This window comes from Salmo salar, chromosome ssa09 (assembly GCF_905237065.1).
Source record: "Salmo salar chromosome ssa09, Ssal_v3.1, whole genome shotgun sequence".
Lineage (NCBI taxonomy): Eukaryota > Metazoa > Chordata > Actinopteri > Salmoniformes > Salmonidae > Salmo > Salmo salar.
This window is the reverse complement of record NC_059450.1, coordinates 125,836,346-125,853,123: the sequence shown is the minus strand read 5'-3', so window position 1 is coordinate 125,853,123 and position 16,778 is coordinate 125,836,346. Positions and strand designations below refer to the sequence as shown.

The window sequence follows — 16,778 nt, the reverse complement described above, 5'->3', positions numbered from 1 at the left end:
CCTGCAACGGATGGTGAAAACCGCCCAGCACATCACTGGCACCCCGCTCCCTGCCATCGTAGACCTCCAGCTCAAGCGGTGTCTGCGTAGGGCACGTGGCATCATCAGGGATCCTTCACATCCATGCCACAAACTGTTTGCCCTCTTACCATCAGGCAGGCTGTACAGGTCTCTATGTTCCCACACTAGCAGGCTCAAGAACAGTTTATTTCTACTGTAACCCTGCTGAACTCTGTGACACGGCACTAGCCATATCCAACCTCCCACCACTTAGTACTGTCACGTCCTGACCATAGAGTGCTCTTATTTTCTATGGTAGAGTAGGTCAGGGCGTGACTGGGGGGTTTTATCTAGTTTCTTTTTTTTATGTTCTAGTTTCTTTTTTCTATGTTGGGGTTTTTGTATGATTCCCCAGTTAGAGGCAGCTGGTAATCGTTGTCTCTAATTGGGGATCATATTTAAGTAGTAGTTTTTCCCACCTGTGTTTGTGGGAGATTATTTTGAGTTAGTGCATGTTGCACCTCTGTCGTCACGGTTTGTGTTTTGTTTATAGTATTTAGTTCTTTTGGCTAAGTTTCACAATATAATAAAGATGTGGAACGATACTCACGCTGCGCCTTGGTCCGTTTCTACAAACATTCGTGACAAGTACTGCCTCTCAGGGACCTTGTTGCACTACTCTCTTTGCATTCTTCACGGTACTACTGGACTCTGACATTGCTTTGCAAAGTCTGATTAAGGACATTATTCAGTTGTACATGTACATGTCTACCTCGGTAACCTCATTGCTGCTATTCCTGCATTTCAGTTGCATGTCTCCTTGCACTTTCAATTTGCCTTCATTGCACATTTAGACTTGCCATTTGTACTTGCCATTTATACATCCCATTTAATAACATACATTGTACTTCATTGTTTCAGTTGTACATTTTTGCACTCTTATTTGCAGGTCTGGTCAGATGCTAACTGCATTTCGTTGTACTGCACTTGTACTTGTTCAATGACAAAGTTGAATCGAATCTAAAAAAAAGTTGAAGAGGGATTGGTTACTGCATTCATTGGACACCACCTAATAAGCAATACTATACACATTAAAAAGTGAAATACTGTACATATGTTCTGGCGAAATCCTGCACTGAGCCTTCACCGTGCGCTGCCACTTTAAGAGCGCATCAGCAGTAAGGAAGGAGGAGATAAAGACAGCTCTTTCAGCTCTCTGGGAGGGAGCTATTGGTTGGCGCGACAGCTTGATTGTGTGTGCTATGCTGCAGTAGTCTGTTTGTTTTCAGCGCGTTTAGTTTATAAAGTGTTTTAACCTAATCATCGGTGTGACCGCTCTAGGTGTAGTGGTTGTTATTGTTTGGGACTGCACCGGTTATGGATCGCATGGATTAGTAGCAACATTGTTGCGAAGCTTTGACATACAAACCAACAAACCATCAGATGGTCAGACAGTACAACTGCAAGCCTGAAGTCAACAGCTAATATCTCTCTTTCTCTCTCTTTCTTTTCCCTCTATCGTTCCACTGCTGAACACTGCAGCAGACTTTCCATTTTTCAAATGCACTTCCCGTTGATGTTCATTAGCGCTGGACTATTATTGTGATGCCAGAAGTATTTGGGTTGACATTTTATTTAAAAGGGAGGTTGCTTTCAAGTTGTGTATTGTATTTGAACTGGATTGAGGTGGTGTGTACCAATGACATGTGGCAGAGAAGATTGTGGACATTTTAAGGCCTTTGTTTTGTCTATGAACACCCCCCACATTCATACCCTCTGCACTCCTCCACAGGAAGGTAATACAGATCATTGCAAATCCTCTCTTGATGACTTGGTTCTTTCATGTAAATTGTTTCTATGAATTTGCCATTCAATTGCTCTGCTATTATTATTATTGTATGAGGTATTAATGGTGGGGTTACCCCTGTGCTGTGACGTGGGTTTTATATGGTGTCTTCTCTTTTCTCTCAACTGGCTATCTGGCAAACAGGCTACACTCTAGGCAGTCTCTTCTGCTGATGTGTGTGGGTCTGGTAGTGGTACTCTCTCTCTTCTGCTCTTTTTCTTTCGGCATGGTTAATACCTGCCTGGCGCCCGAACAGAATATTTATTTTTACACCTCTCTAATAAATACCGCTACAATATTATTAAAAATGCAACTCAAAGCTAGAAGCATCAGAATCCCTAGAAAGGTTGTTCCAACCTTGAATATGACTGGGCAAAGTGCCAAGAATAGGAGAGCCATCTGTTCCATAGTAGTGTCCTTTGCCAACACATACACAACTAATGAATTCAATACAAAGATTTACCTATTTAGTTTCTACAGGAATCTACATCTGAAGGCCTGGTACAAGCAAAACATCTCTCCAACTACAGACACAAGTGTTTCAGGTCAGGCAGTTTCTGTGCCCTCAAACACATTTTAAGCCCAAGTCCACCTTTTGTCCCATTGTCCAGAATGCCACACTAAATACATTTGCCAAGCAGGTGAATTTTGATGTGGAGAACCTGTTTAAGAGCAAAATTTACTCTAACGAAACACAATGTACTCTTTCTAAGACAGAGAGGGATGCAGTGGAAGCATTGTCCAAAAATGGACGGATTGTGGTTAAAAAAGCAGACAAAGGTGATGGAGTAAAGACAAATATCTTACAGAAGCCTAACGTCAATTAGACAATGATGTATTCTAACAATCTCTTACCATCAACCCTACAGAGGACCTAAAAACTGAATTGAAAGGAATCCTTACTAGCACCAGGGTCAGCGCACTCTCAAATGTTGTTTTTTGACATCATTGTAAGACTGCCACACACACACTATATGACACATTTATTAAACATAAGAATGAGTGTGAGTTTTTGTCACAACCCGGCTCTTGGGAAATGACAAAGAGCTCTTATAGGACCAGGGCACAAATAATGATATAATAATAATCAATAATTTTGCTCTTTATTTAGCCATCTTACATATAAAACCTTATTTGTTTGTCGAAAATGGTGACTAACTCCCCACAGGTTAATGAGAAGGGTGTGTTTGAAAGGATGCACATAACTCTGCAATGTTGGGTTGTATTGGAAAGTCTCAGTCTTAAATCATTTCCAAGCACAGTCTGTGCCTGTCTTTAGTTTTCATGCTAGTGAGGGCCGAGAATCCACTCTCACATAGGTACGTGGTTGCAAAGGGCATCAGTGTCTTAACAGTGCAATTTGCCAAGGCAAGAAACTCTGAGCGCAGCCCCATCCAGAAATCTGGCAGTGGCTTATGATTAAATTTAAATTTTCACAGAACTGCTTGTTCGATGAGGCTCTCTTGTTCAGATATTGGTAAGAGGACTGGAGGCAGGGCATGAAAGAGATAACGAATCCAGTTGTTTGTGTCGTCCGTTTCAGGAAAGTACCTGCGTAATTGGGCACCCAGCTCACTCAGGTGCTTCGCTACATCACATTTGACATTGTCTGTAAGCTTGAGTCATCATGCAAGCGCTCAGACAAGCGAAAATTATGGTCAGTAAAAAAAACTTTAATCTCGTCTCTCAATTCAAAAAAACGTATCAATACTTTGCCCCTTGATAAACAGTAAAAGCGTTACATGGTCGCTGCCCATATCATTGCATAATGCAGAAAATACACGAGAGTTCAGGGGCCTTGCTTTAACAAAGTTAACCATTTTCACTGTAGTGCGCAAGACGTCTTTCAAGCTGTCAGGCATTCCCTTGGCAGCAAGAACCTCTCGGTGGATGCTGCAGAGTACCCAAGGGGGGTCGGGAGCAACTGCTTGCACACACGTTACCACTCCACTACGTCTCCCTGTCATGGCTTTTGCGCCATCAGTACAGATACCAACACATCTTGACCACCAAAGTCCATTTGATGTCACCTAGCTGTCCAGTACTTTAAAAAGGACAACATCCTCTCATGTTGTTCTGGTTTCCAGTGGTTTGCAGAAGAGGATGTCTTCCTTAATTGACCCCCCATAAACGTAACGTACATATACCAGGAGCTGTGCCAGGCCCGCCACATCTGTTGACTCATCCAGCTGTGATGCATAGAATTCACTGGCTTGTATGTGAAGCAGTAATTGTTTCAAAACATCCCCTGCCATGTCACTGATGCGTCATAAAACAGTGTTGTTTGATGAAGGCATTGTCTGTATAGTTTTTTTGGCCTTTTCCCCCAGCATTGTCCCAGCCATATCCGCGGCAGCAGGAAGAATTAAGACCTCCACGATAGTATGGGGCTTGCCTGTCCTAGCCACTCGGTAGCTCACCATATAAGAAGCTTCTAGCCCCTTCTTATTAATTGTATCTGTTGCTTTTATACATGTCTTACTACTCGAAAGTCGTCTTTATTCTCGCTCAAAAAACTCCTGTGGCTTATTTTTAAAAGGGTCATGTTTTGTTTCTAAATATCTGCGCAAGAGTGAAGGTTTCCCGCGAGAGAGTAGCAGTTGATTGGATGTTAATTATTTGACTAGCCTACCTGTATTTGACATTGTGTTGTTATTTAGCTGAACACTAGATGGTTAAATTTATTTTTGGCAGTGAAACGAGGCTACTCAGGTGAGAAAAAAACCTTACCCAAATGTATAGCCCCGTTGGAAAATGTAAATGTACTGTTGAAAATGTGGGGAATACCTGTTCTATGCCGATCCTTCAGTTGTTTAATTGTTTCAACTGCTGATTTTAGCTTTAATGTGTATTCTTCTGATGTGCTGTACCATCCAACCAAACTACGTTTGTTATTTAAGAATGTCAGTTTGACCATGTGAAACACTGTTGCTTCCTTCCCTGTCCTTGCCCAAACCTGGGCACGAACCAGGTACCCTCTGCACACATCGGCGACCGTCACTAACGCACACTGCTAACTAGCTAGCCATGTCACATTGCCTAGACATGCCCTGTTTAATCTACTATTCTCTATGAATGATTGTATTTCTATAGAATTTAAAGGAAGGATTCACCCATTTTGAGTGTTATATTGTTTTTGTGCATCTCTGTGATTTTTCTATCGATTCCCTGGGTCATTTCATGTTTTCATGTGTATCTGAGTTATTAGCGTTCAAGCAGGCAGAAATTCTGGCTGGTATGACGTAGCATATTTATAAAGCTGTTCTCACTACACTGGTAGTTAATAGGAATACGACTTTTAGATTGCGAAAACGTCTGTCATACAAGACAGATTTGAATACTGGCCGATGTCATAACACGGGAGGTTGTCTTCTCTCGAATGAGCCATTGGTCATATTTTTGCAGTTCCAGTCCAGCTTTAAATTACGTTCAGCTTATAAAGGCTTCATAAAGCCTTCACAAGCACTACATAAATGTGTTAGTATCTTTAACCGTATGTCATGGTTCATAAATGTGTCATAACTGTGTGTCATAATCATCATTGTCAAATGTGACATAACCAACCATGTTGGACATAATATAACCATGTGGTTTCTAAAGGGTCACATGTTGGGTCGAAGGATTGGAATACTCTCTAAAGTAAAGTCATGTTAGTCACATTACACAAATTTGACCTTCATTAGTTAGGGTTAGGTTTAAAATCTAATTTTCAGAAGACAAATTGTGGATATGGGCAGGGTTTAGCCATAGTTATGACTTTCTGACTGTGTTAACTAGTGACGATGACAAATACTTCACTCAGTAAGGTCACTCCTACAGAATTCTATGGTCACTCCCACTAAGGCCAACTTTGAATGGTAGCTATCCCAGGCTTATATTTGCTGTGTGTGCAATAGTCTGGGGATGACGTTACACCAAGAAACACTTACCTTGATGAAAGCCTCCAACCTAACGAAACTGAAATTGGCTTTCTTCTGGAAGCAAGTTACATGCTCCTCAGTACACAAACATGCACACAACAAAAACGAAACCATACCGTGCAGCATTGGGCCCATCAGGTCTTTTGACACAGTCCCTCACTCCCCCGCTGAAACAACAGCCACAAAATGTTGGCACCAGTGTAACAGGTAGTAATCAAGCCCTGGTCTCCAGCATGGGAACAGAAGAGTAATACCTGGTGCTGTGGTCTCAGGTTGGACAACTCCAAATCATCTTGGCTCTGATACACACAAGCTATACAGGTCCATCAACCCATTTAAATACCTCTCACACCGTACAGTATCCTATGAATCATGAGAGAACCTTCATAAATCAGTAGAACGTTAATAACCTATTTATTGACACTTTATGTAGTGTCCTGTAGTACTTAGTTTGAAGTGAGGCACCTTCAGTCATTTATAACACGTACATAAATGCCTTATCATATGACCTACTATAAAGTCAGACACCTTTGGTAATTCATAACACATACATAAAGGCTTAATGATGTAAACACAAATGTATTAACACTTGTATTAACACAAATTATCACCAACTACGAAAACAAAAAAACATTACATTTTTAAATGTAACCTTTATTTAACTAGGCAAGTCAGATCAAATTCTTATTTACAAACCCGGATGATGCTGGGCCAATTGTGTCCCGCCCTATGGGACTCCCAATCACGGCTGGTTGTGATACAGCCTGGATTCAAACCAGAGTGTGTGTAGTGGCGCCTCTAGCACTGAGATGCAGTGCCTTAGACCGCCGCGCCACTCGGGAGCCCTAAATAAGGTACTTCTCGCATGTGTCAGAGATTTCTGTTTAAACCATACATTTCCTTTTATTTGTATATTTCTAAAATAATACAATTACATTCAATTTTAAAAAGTCCAGCAATGAATTAAACATTACACAGGACTAGGCTGGACACTAGCTCATTGCATTTGCTGTGGTGCCCAGTTTCATAATATGACCATATTTCCCAGCTGCTTGCTGTCGTTTTGAAATAATCACAAAAAAAGGCCTTATTTTAGGGCATTTTTCACCCTGCCAGCTCCTATTAGTTCTATTGAGCGCTGTGGCAACAACTCGCCTTCCGAACATTCTATTCCCAGCTTATTGTTCAATGTCACAATTCCTGCTTCGCTATTGTTGGCAATGAGACCTGCTCACGTTGTTTATAGTTAAAGTGTAAACAACAAAATAAAAATAAAAAATGAATCTTGGAACTCTGAGGTCGTCCCATTGTTTCCTATAGGAGAAATATAGGCATGTCTGTCTATTTTGCCAAATATCTCGCAATGTGTATATTTGGAATTTTTTCAAGTCAGACGCCATTTTAATCAGGAAAATCTCCTCTTTCTAATTATGTAAGTCTGGGCCGCAAGCTCCACTGTCATCAAATGCTAGCCCAAAAATATTTTTTTCCCATGGAACGCTGAGCTCCCCCCATTGTTTGCCTATGCAGAGGCATGCCTCTCCATAGGAACAGTCTGGGCAGCGAGCTCATTTGTCATCGATCGCTAGACCAGAAATAGTCTGAAGTTTTCATTTTTTCCGTACTTCCTCATTACGTAGCCATAAGCACAGTTGACACCATCGAGGTGCGGATGTTTACTTTCTAGACGAACAGATTGTAGTGGTAAAATGAAAAGGGATAAAAAATTAGTGCCATTTAGGCAAAATGGAATTCTAAGCGTCACTCCGGTCAAAACAGGCTTTGCGACCGTTCGATTCCATTCATTTGCTATGAGCTCGCGCTAGTGTTCCTGCTTAGCCAACGTTCTTAAGCCGTTTTTCAGCCTGGGGTGAATTTTGACTCGCTCTATTGTCCAGCCTAACAGGACTATGAATAGTGTAGCTTATCCCTGAGCTGTTGGAGGAATAGTTCTTGCCTCTCTGCCTGCTGGAGGTACTGCATGTTGGATCCAACCTTAAAATTAACAACAAATGAAGTTAGCAGGTCTGTTAGGAAATGCCTTTTACACACCATCTTGATAAGGGCATTTCTGTACTAAACCATAAACTCTAAATGGGGAGATGGGAAACTCCCTTAGATTCGTATTATTATATTCCTCTTTCATTTACAAGTCTCATGACGTGACTATGAGAAGTGTATTTAGCTACTGTAGCTAGCTAGCAAAATTGTGGCTAGCTAGCAATTGCTGTAAAGTCACCAGAATTATTTGAATAACGACTGAGGTGGGTAGAGTATGTAATGTAACTCAACACTTTACTACAGACTAATTTAAACTACAATATATAAAGGATAACTTACTTGTTTTTCGCTGTCAGGTTGGCACCACAATTGGGTATTTGATTTGCGGACTCATCACATGATCAGCGTCTCATCAGCAACAATAAAAAGTATTTCCGGGTAACGGAATTTCCGAAATGTTCTAAATAAAAGTCCACCATGTAATAGTATAAAAGTGTAAAAAACCTGTATATATTAATGATATGAAAAATAAACAATGGTTCATATTTGTTCATATTAAAGTGACATTTGCATTAAATGTGGGTTTTAAAACATGTTCCAAGGTCATAAATACCCCAAATGTGAATCACTGTACAGTATATGGAATACATATTGGCTTATAGAGCAAAAACTGTTCTGGGTGACGGAGTAAAAGTATTGTTGGGAGTACTCAACAGGGTCTGTAGAATGTATATCTGGCATTATTTCATTGAGTTCTGAATAATATGAAGTGTTGGCCTTTTACTCTACCCATTCCATTTGTGGCCACAATGCAAATCACTCTATATGGAATACATAATCATCACATGTGCGATTACTGCACTACAGAAAACCTTCTAACCAAACAACAGTGGGCAACTACAAAGGGCAATTATACAAGAAAATCTAAGTTTCTTAGATTTTTCACATCATCACATGATGTTGTTGTGAACACAGAAAATCAAATGTTGCTGCTTTCCTATTTAAAAAGTTTGGAAGAAACTGGGGGAAACCAGAAAACATGGGAGAAATCCGAAACCTGGAAAAACTAAACTGAGAAAATGGAATTTGGGGGGAAAAAAACGAAGTAGACATGAAATTAAAACTGATTTAAAAGGACTCGCCAACGTTTTTTTCTGTGCATGACTGCACTTTAGAGTTTTATCCTGCAGCACAGCATTTTGTGGAAAGTTGAGGTAAGGTCCAATATTGACTATGCACCCAAGAGGGAAAGATGTTGGGCCGTCCTAGAAATGTTTTAGAGAAATTTAAATTTAGCATACTCTTTTACAGTTTTACAGACAGTCTAGCACATTTCTTCTATTTTTCTGCCTCTTCAGTCCAGGGTCCACTGCATGGTGTCGTTGCGAATGTCAGACTCCACTTTATCAGGCACATCGATCTGCAGGTTGAATATGATTCAATTGTAGAATCCTAAAATAGTGCAATTTGATAAGGCAATTTTACAGCTAACTAGCTACGTCACATACTGATATTGTCTTTGGTGTTATTGTGCGTAGCTATGTTTGCTAGCTAGCCAGCCAGCCCATAGAGAGAGCATTGCAATGTGGATTTTGTAGCCAACTTGAGCTGCAACAGATTTCCACAGCAATTTTCATATGTTGCTACCATCCCTATTAAAAAGCCAAAATGAAACATTGCTTCACAAAAAAATATTGTTGTCACATATTAGTGTTATTTAAATTATAAGATTGAGTGTTTTGGGTGGATTTTTCATTTAAAAAAGGCATTTGAACACCCTGGAGGGCATGTGGTACAAAATGGTATCTGTTTTTCTCTATATGGTTTCCTTGACTCTGAACATATCTAATTATCCCCAGGTATCCCCAGGTATTGGTAATCCTTTGCATATCACACCATGGCAGGCTTATTTTTTTATATATCTCACATGTATAAGAATCAAGTGAGGAGCTGAGTTTAACCTCTCTGGGCTAGGCGGGACGAATTCGTCCCACCTACGTAACAGCCAGTTGAATCCTGTGGCGCGATTTTCAAAACCTTTGAAATGCTATTACTTCAATTTCTCAAACATATGACTATTTTACAGCTATTTAAAGACAAGACTCTCGTTAATCTAACCATACTGTCCGATTTCAAAAAGGCTTTACAACGAAAGCAAAACATTAGATTATGTCAGCAGAGTACCAAGCCAGAAATAATCAGACACCCATTTTTCAAGCTAGCATATAATGTCACAAAAACCCAGAAGACAGCTAAATGCAGCACTAACCTTTGATGATCTTCATCAGATGACACACCTAGGACATTATGTTATACAATACATGCATGTTTTGTTCAATCAAGTTCATATTTATATCAAAAAACAGCTTTTTACATTAGCATGTGACGTTCAGAACTAGCATACCCCCCGCAAACTTCCGGGGAATTCGCTAACAATTTACTAAATTACTCACGATAAACGTTCACAAAAAGCATAAAAATTATTTTAAGAATTATAGATACAGACCTCCTCTATGCACTCGATATGTCCGATTTTAAAATAGCTTTTTGGTGAAAGCACATTTTGCAATATTCTAAGTACATAGCCCAGGCATTAACGGGCTAGCTATTTAGACACCCGGCAAGTTTAGCACTCACCATAATTTACTATTATAAAAGTTTGATTACCTTTTGTTGTCTTCGTCAGAATGCACTCCCAGGACTGCTACTTCAATGACAAATGTTGGTTTGGTCCAAAATAATCCATCGTTATATCCGAATAGCGGCGTTTTGTTCGTGCGTCCCAGACACTATCTGAAATGGTAAATCAGGGTCGTGCGCATGGCGCAATTCGTGACAAAAAAAATCTAAATATTCCATTACCGTACTTCGAAGCATGTCAACCGCTGTTTAAAATCCATTTTTATGCCATTTTTCTCGTAAAAAAACGATAATATTCCGACCGGGAAGGTCCATTTAGCTAAACAGAGGAAAGAAAACACAGCTTTCGGTCGACGCGGGCACGAGCCTGAGTCTCACAGTACTGTAACCAGCCACTACCCAAACACGCTACTTTTTTTCAGCCAGAGCATGCAAAGCCACGATTCTGCGTTTTGCCGCCTTCTGAGAGCCTATGGCAGCCGTAGGAAGTGTCACGGGACAGCTAAGATCCTCACTCTTCAATAAACAGAGACAAGAAGAACGACACCTTGTCAGACAGGCCACTTCCTGCATGAAACCTTCTCAGATTTTTGCCTGCCAAATGAGTTCTGTTATACTCACAGACACCATTCAAACAGTTTTAGAAACTTTAGGGTGTTTTCTATCCATATGTAATAAGTATATGCATATTGTAGTTACTGGGTAGGAGTGGTAACCAGATTAAATCGGGTACGTTTTTTATCCGGCGGTGTAAATACTGCCCCCTAGCCCTAACAGGGCAGTTCACCATGGATTAGAAATGAGCAGTCTTCATTTTGGATTTAGAATACATGTAATCAATGTATTACTTTGCATTTGAATGTAAAGTTACATGAGTGCAGGATACAACGAATAATATTGTTTGAATTATGTTATCAGGAGAATGAAAAGCTGTCTATATTGGTGAGTATACTGTAGATGTGGGGAAATCTATTACTGAATCAACAAGTCAAGGAATTATCCATTTAGGTTAGTTAGTAATTTACCAGTTATGTCCTATGACAGGTACATTTCTATTTGTTATCCCCTACGATATAATAGTATTATGACACCTAAAATAATTTGTGGCTTAATTCTGCTGTCCTGGTTGTCTTCTTTTTTCTTCATCGCCATCATTATCTCCCTGAGTTTGCGACTGCAATTTTGTGGTAACATTCTAGACAGACTGTATTGTGATAACTACTCAGTAGTCAAGCTTGCCTGTTCAAATACTATGCTGAATAATATATGGGGTCTTCTTGTCACTGCGGTTTATGTTTCTTGTACTATATTTCCTACCATATACTCATATGTCAGAATTCTACAAATATGTTTAAAGTCTTCAAAAAAAGACAAAACAGAAAGCATTTAACACTTGCACACCACATATAGCCTCTATGCTGAACTTCTTCTTTGGCTGGTTATTTGTGATTCTACAAGGCAGATATGAAACGGAAGATCTTCCACCCATACTTCGCACTATTTTATTTGTTTATTTTCTGATATGTCCACCAATTTTCAATCCTTTCATGTATGGCATTAGGATGGTTAAAATCAGGCATGCTTGTAACAAGGTACTAGGCCTTAACCATGAAACATAACCTGATAGTTCCTTTGTGTAATTTTGAATAATGTTTTTTCTTACTTATAGTTGCTATAATTGACTGTAATAATCGCATCAAGTTTATCATGTATTGTAACTGAGAATGTTTTGTGCCATATTAGCTAGTTAACTGCATAACTACAGAGCATCAAGGGGAGCTGCCCTCCCTACATTCAAACTATGGTCAAACAGATTCTGAGTGGGATCTTTGGGAAGACCCTACACCCAAAACCATTCTGCCAGATCTGGACTCTTGGCCCACCTAACCTTAGGACAGCTGTATACCTTTCCATCTCCATAAAACGTTTGTCTTCTTGAATTTTTTTGTTTTTCAGTTGCAGTTTTCAAGTTAATTTCCTGCAGTTTTACACATTTTGCCATGAGGCAGAAATAAAGGGAATCTCTCACGAAGGTTGTATATTGTAGGCTTTTTCTGCAATGTATATGTAATGAGTGCTTACTTATTCTGGCAGTGATGGCTTATGCCATTTTTATTTTACTCCCATAACCATTTTCTCTCACTTAGCAATTGTTAAACTCTCCTGTGTTGAAAGTGCACTGAGCAACCTGCATGGTATATGTATCATAGCAAGTCTGGTGGTTTCACCTTTTGTGTTAGTTGTGCTCTCATATGTCAAAATATTACTTGTTTGCTTGAAAGCCTCAAAGGAGTCACGAAAGTAGGCTTTCAATACGTGTGCTCCCCACTTGATCACTTTCATCAACTTCTCTACAGCCATCCTTTTTTCTGTTGTTTACAGTAACCATACATTTCTGTACAGTTTATTCTGTTCCATAGCCACGGGGGGGAAAAAAATACTATGCCCGTGCTACAGAAGGCTACATCGGTCCGCTAATGCAGGACTAGTAAAGGTGTGCTGCTTTTATGAGAAAAAAGTTATCCAAAAATATTAATATTTGTTATTAATTCAGATTTTTCAGGGGGTGCTGCATCACCCTCATTACCCCTACTTCCTGTGGCTATGTTCTGTTCCCACCAATGTTGCACTCTATCATATAGGGATTAGGACCAAGGAGATCAGAAATCTGAACCTTAACTGGTACCAATTATGACTTTAGATGGTACAGCAGTAGGGCCAGGGTTACTGGTTTGAATCCCAGGACTGACAGGAATATCTGTCAAGATGTGAGCTGCCAGAACTGAATGCTTATATTGCACATTTGTTTTTATCATCAACATATTTGTTTGTATTGCATTTTATTTCTGTAAATTCTTATTTATTTCCGTTAAATGTATTTTACTGTCATAGTACTGTAAAGCACTGTAGAAAAGTCAAATCAGGGATGCTGCTGTGTCTCTGACCCTATGTTCTTCTAGGATATCAGTGGATATGTACTGTATGTGTGTTTCAGGGGGATGGGGGAAAGGGGAAAATGATGTAAGGTTCCAATAAGTTCTGTTTCCACAAATGGGCAGTAAAGTATTCCTCTAGTAGTGAAAGATCTATAGACTTAGATGAACATCATGTCAGTGTATCTGTCCCATTATGGCATCTGCGAGAGCACTGGAAGCACCATTGAGGCAATCTCCATTTTGAAGTAGTCCATTTTCTCAAACAAACTGGAAGGGTGCATAATGCCACCTGGACAGTGTTTTTTGAACAGATAAATAGCCAAGGTTGGCTATTTATTGCCACCTGCAGTTACGGAAAGCTTGCTCATAAGTATAATTCATTAGCTGATCCCCCAGTTACTACTTCAAAATGGTGAAAGTCCTCAAGGCTGCAGCCCATGCTAAAACTGGCTTTTGGGCACTACAGTCCTCTATCTATCTCTATGGTTACATACTTTTTAGACTGGTCACTGAGCTAAAGATGGATCAGCCCGTCTGGCATTTGCCCTAACTACCTGGCCCGTCTTTTTCTGCTTAATTCTTAAATATATGTTCACACTGTCATTTAAGCACAGGTGTTGTTCAATACCACTATCCAGTGATATTGTCCCTGAGAGGAAAATCTTGTGAGTTGTGTTCGTTTTAACATAGAGAACACCTACAGCATAACATTCTAAGTCAGTGGTTCCCGCGCAAGGTGTCGGCAGTTCCTCTTGTCATGTTAGTCATTGCATACCTTAGAGAGCTATTTACAACTTGTCAGAAATGTACAGATCAACTAGCCCATGTCAGCTAATGTATTTTTATTTATTTTTTGTCCATAGATATTGTTGTAATTGTTTAGTCACTCAAATATCACTTGAATACACATAAGACATGGCAAAATGTATAGAATTGCAAGAACATTTGCTTTAAAACTGCAACATTTTCTTTGTACCCGATGACAAAATGTGTGGAATTGCAGGAAATAAGCATTAAACTTGCAAAATTCTCTCCGCCAACAAGAGAGGTGTGAACAGTTTGTCATAAACATTGCTTGTCCCCATAGAAATTGATCAATGTTAAAATTAGTGCTTCAAAAATTGCGGGAAATTAACTTAAAATCAGTAGTAGGTCTAAGATAACAATTCACCAAATGTCTTCTTAAGTCCAATATAAGAAAAGGATATATACAGTATACTGTATAGAGTAGACCTATGAACAGCTATTTTCACTTAAATGTCCAATGCAGCCATTTTTCTCTCAATATCAAAACATTTATGGGTAACAACTTAAGTACCTTACTGTGGTTATTTTTGACCACTTTAATAATTGAAACCAAACAAAAATTGCTTCTTAGCAAAGACACAATTTCTCAAGCAAGAATATTTCTTTTGGACTGTCTGGGAGTGGTCTGAGAGGGGAGGGGAAAACTGAAAACTAGCTGTTATTGGCAGAGAGGTTTGGAACTCTTTTTTAAAATTTTAAATACAGTATACTGAACAAAAATATAAACTCAACATGTAAAGTGTTGGTCCCACGTTTCATGAGCTGAAATAAAAGATGCCCGAAATTTTTCATGAGCTGAAATAGATGATCCCATAAAATGTCCATTTGCACAAAAAGCTTATTTCTCTCAAATTTGGGTCAGAAGTTTGTTTAGGGTTAGTGAGAGTTTCTCCTTTGCCAAGATAATCCATACACCTGATAGGTGTGGCATGTCAAGAAGCTGATTAAACCGCATGATCACTACACAGGTGCACCTTGTGCTGGACACAGTAAAAGGCCACCAAAATGTGCAGTTTTGTCGCACAACACAATTTCACAAATGTCTCAAGTTTTGAGGGAGCATGCAATAGACATGCTAACTGCAGGAATGTCCACCAAAGCTGTTGCCAGAGAATTTTATGTTCATTTCTCTATCATAAGCCACCTCCATTTTAGAGAATTTGGCAGTACTTTAAACAGGCCTCACAACCGCAGACCATTTGCATGGCGTCGTGTGGGTGAGTGGTTTGCTGATGTCAACGTTGTGAACAGTGCCCCATGGTGCAGGTGTGGTTATGGTAGGGCAGGCATAAGCTATGGACAATTAACACAATTGCATTTTATCAATGGCAATTTGAATGCACAGAGATACTTTGTTGTGCCACTCATCTGCTGCTATTACATGTTTCAGCATGATAATGCATGGTCCCGTGTTTCAAGGATCTGTACACAATTCCTGGAAGCTGAAAATGTCCCAGTTCTTCCCAGGCCTGCATACTCACCAGACATGTCAACCATTGAGCATGTTTGGGATGCTCTGGATTGACGTGTACGACAGCGTGTTCCAGTTCCCGACAATATCCAGCAACTTCACACAGCCATTGAAGAGGAGCGGGACAACATTCCACAGCCCACAGTCAACAGCCTGATCAACACTATGCGGAGGAGATGTATCCACGCCCCTACCTTTTTTTTACGGTATCTGTGATCAACAGATGTCCATCTTCATTCCCAATTATTTGTTATCCATATGTTAGTTCAGGGTTGGGAGGGCCAAGAGACCAAAGGTGTCAGAACGGAGTGCTCGGGTTGGGGTGTAGGTAAGGTTTGATCATAGCCTGAAGGTAGGGAAGGGCAGTTCCTCTGGCTGCTCCGGCGGCAAGTACCTTGTTTGATATTGGATCTTGAAATCATGAAATGACAATAGTCTTATGAGTATAGATTACAATACCTTAAGTGTAAAATTCTTAAGACATTCAAATATATAAAGTAATTTCAAAAACTAGACTACTGTGCACAGGTTTGGAGAAGATTACTGCTGAACTGATTGGGACGAATGAGGACAATGGCCATGGTGTTAAGAGATTTTAGCATATGTGAATATACATTTCCAAAACTCATTATATTGACTGGTGTAGTTCACAGAAATTCCAAACTCATGAGATCTGTTTTTATCATGACTTGTTAATACTTGGCTTTTACTTGTAATGATTAAAGATAATTGGATAGCCATTTGATCCAGTGCAAGCTATTTCGGCCCGGTCCTGCTATCAAAATCCTCCTCTCTCCCTTGCTCAAACGCTAAAGAATGAATTGTATTAGTAAATGTCCTACTGCTACTGTCGACCTAGGTCCAATCACTGCAAAAATGTCTCTGAAATGCACCCATATATATAGCTTAAAACCTGTTAGGGCTAGGGGGCAGTATTTGCACGGCTGGATAAAAAAATGTACCCGATTTAATCTGGTTACTAATCCTACCCAGTAACTAGAATATGCATATACTTATTATATATGGATAGAAAACACTCTAAAGTTTCTAAAACTGTTTGAATGGTGTCTGTGAGTATAACAGAACTCATTTGGCAGGCAAAACCCTGAGACATTTTCTGACAGGAAGTGGATACCTGATGTGTTGTATTACCTTTA

General features: G+C 39.7%; 1 protein-coding gene across 1 annotated transcript; it reads left to right on the top strand.

Annotated features, from left to right (window-relative positions):
• The first annotated feature begins 10 nt into the window (after nucleotides 1-10).
• Nucleotides 11-12,026, top strand: LOC106612772 (olfactory receptor 52N4). Its single transcript, XM_014214245.2, is given in 3 exon segments — nucleotides 11-162; nucleotides 11,416-11,761; nucleotides 11,763-12,026. Coding segments are annotated over 3 exon segments (762 nt in total).
• Nucleotides 12,027-16,778: the final 4,752 nt, after the last annotated feature.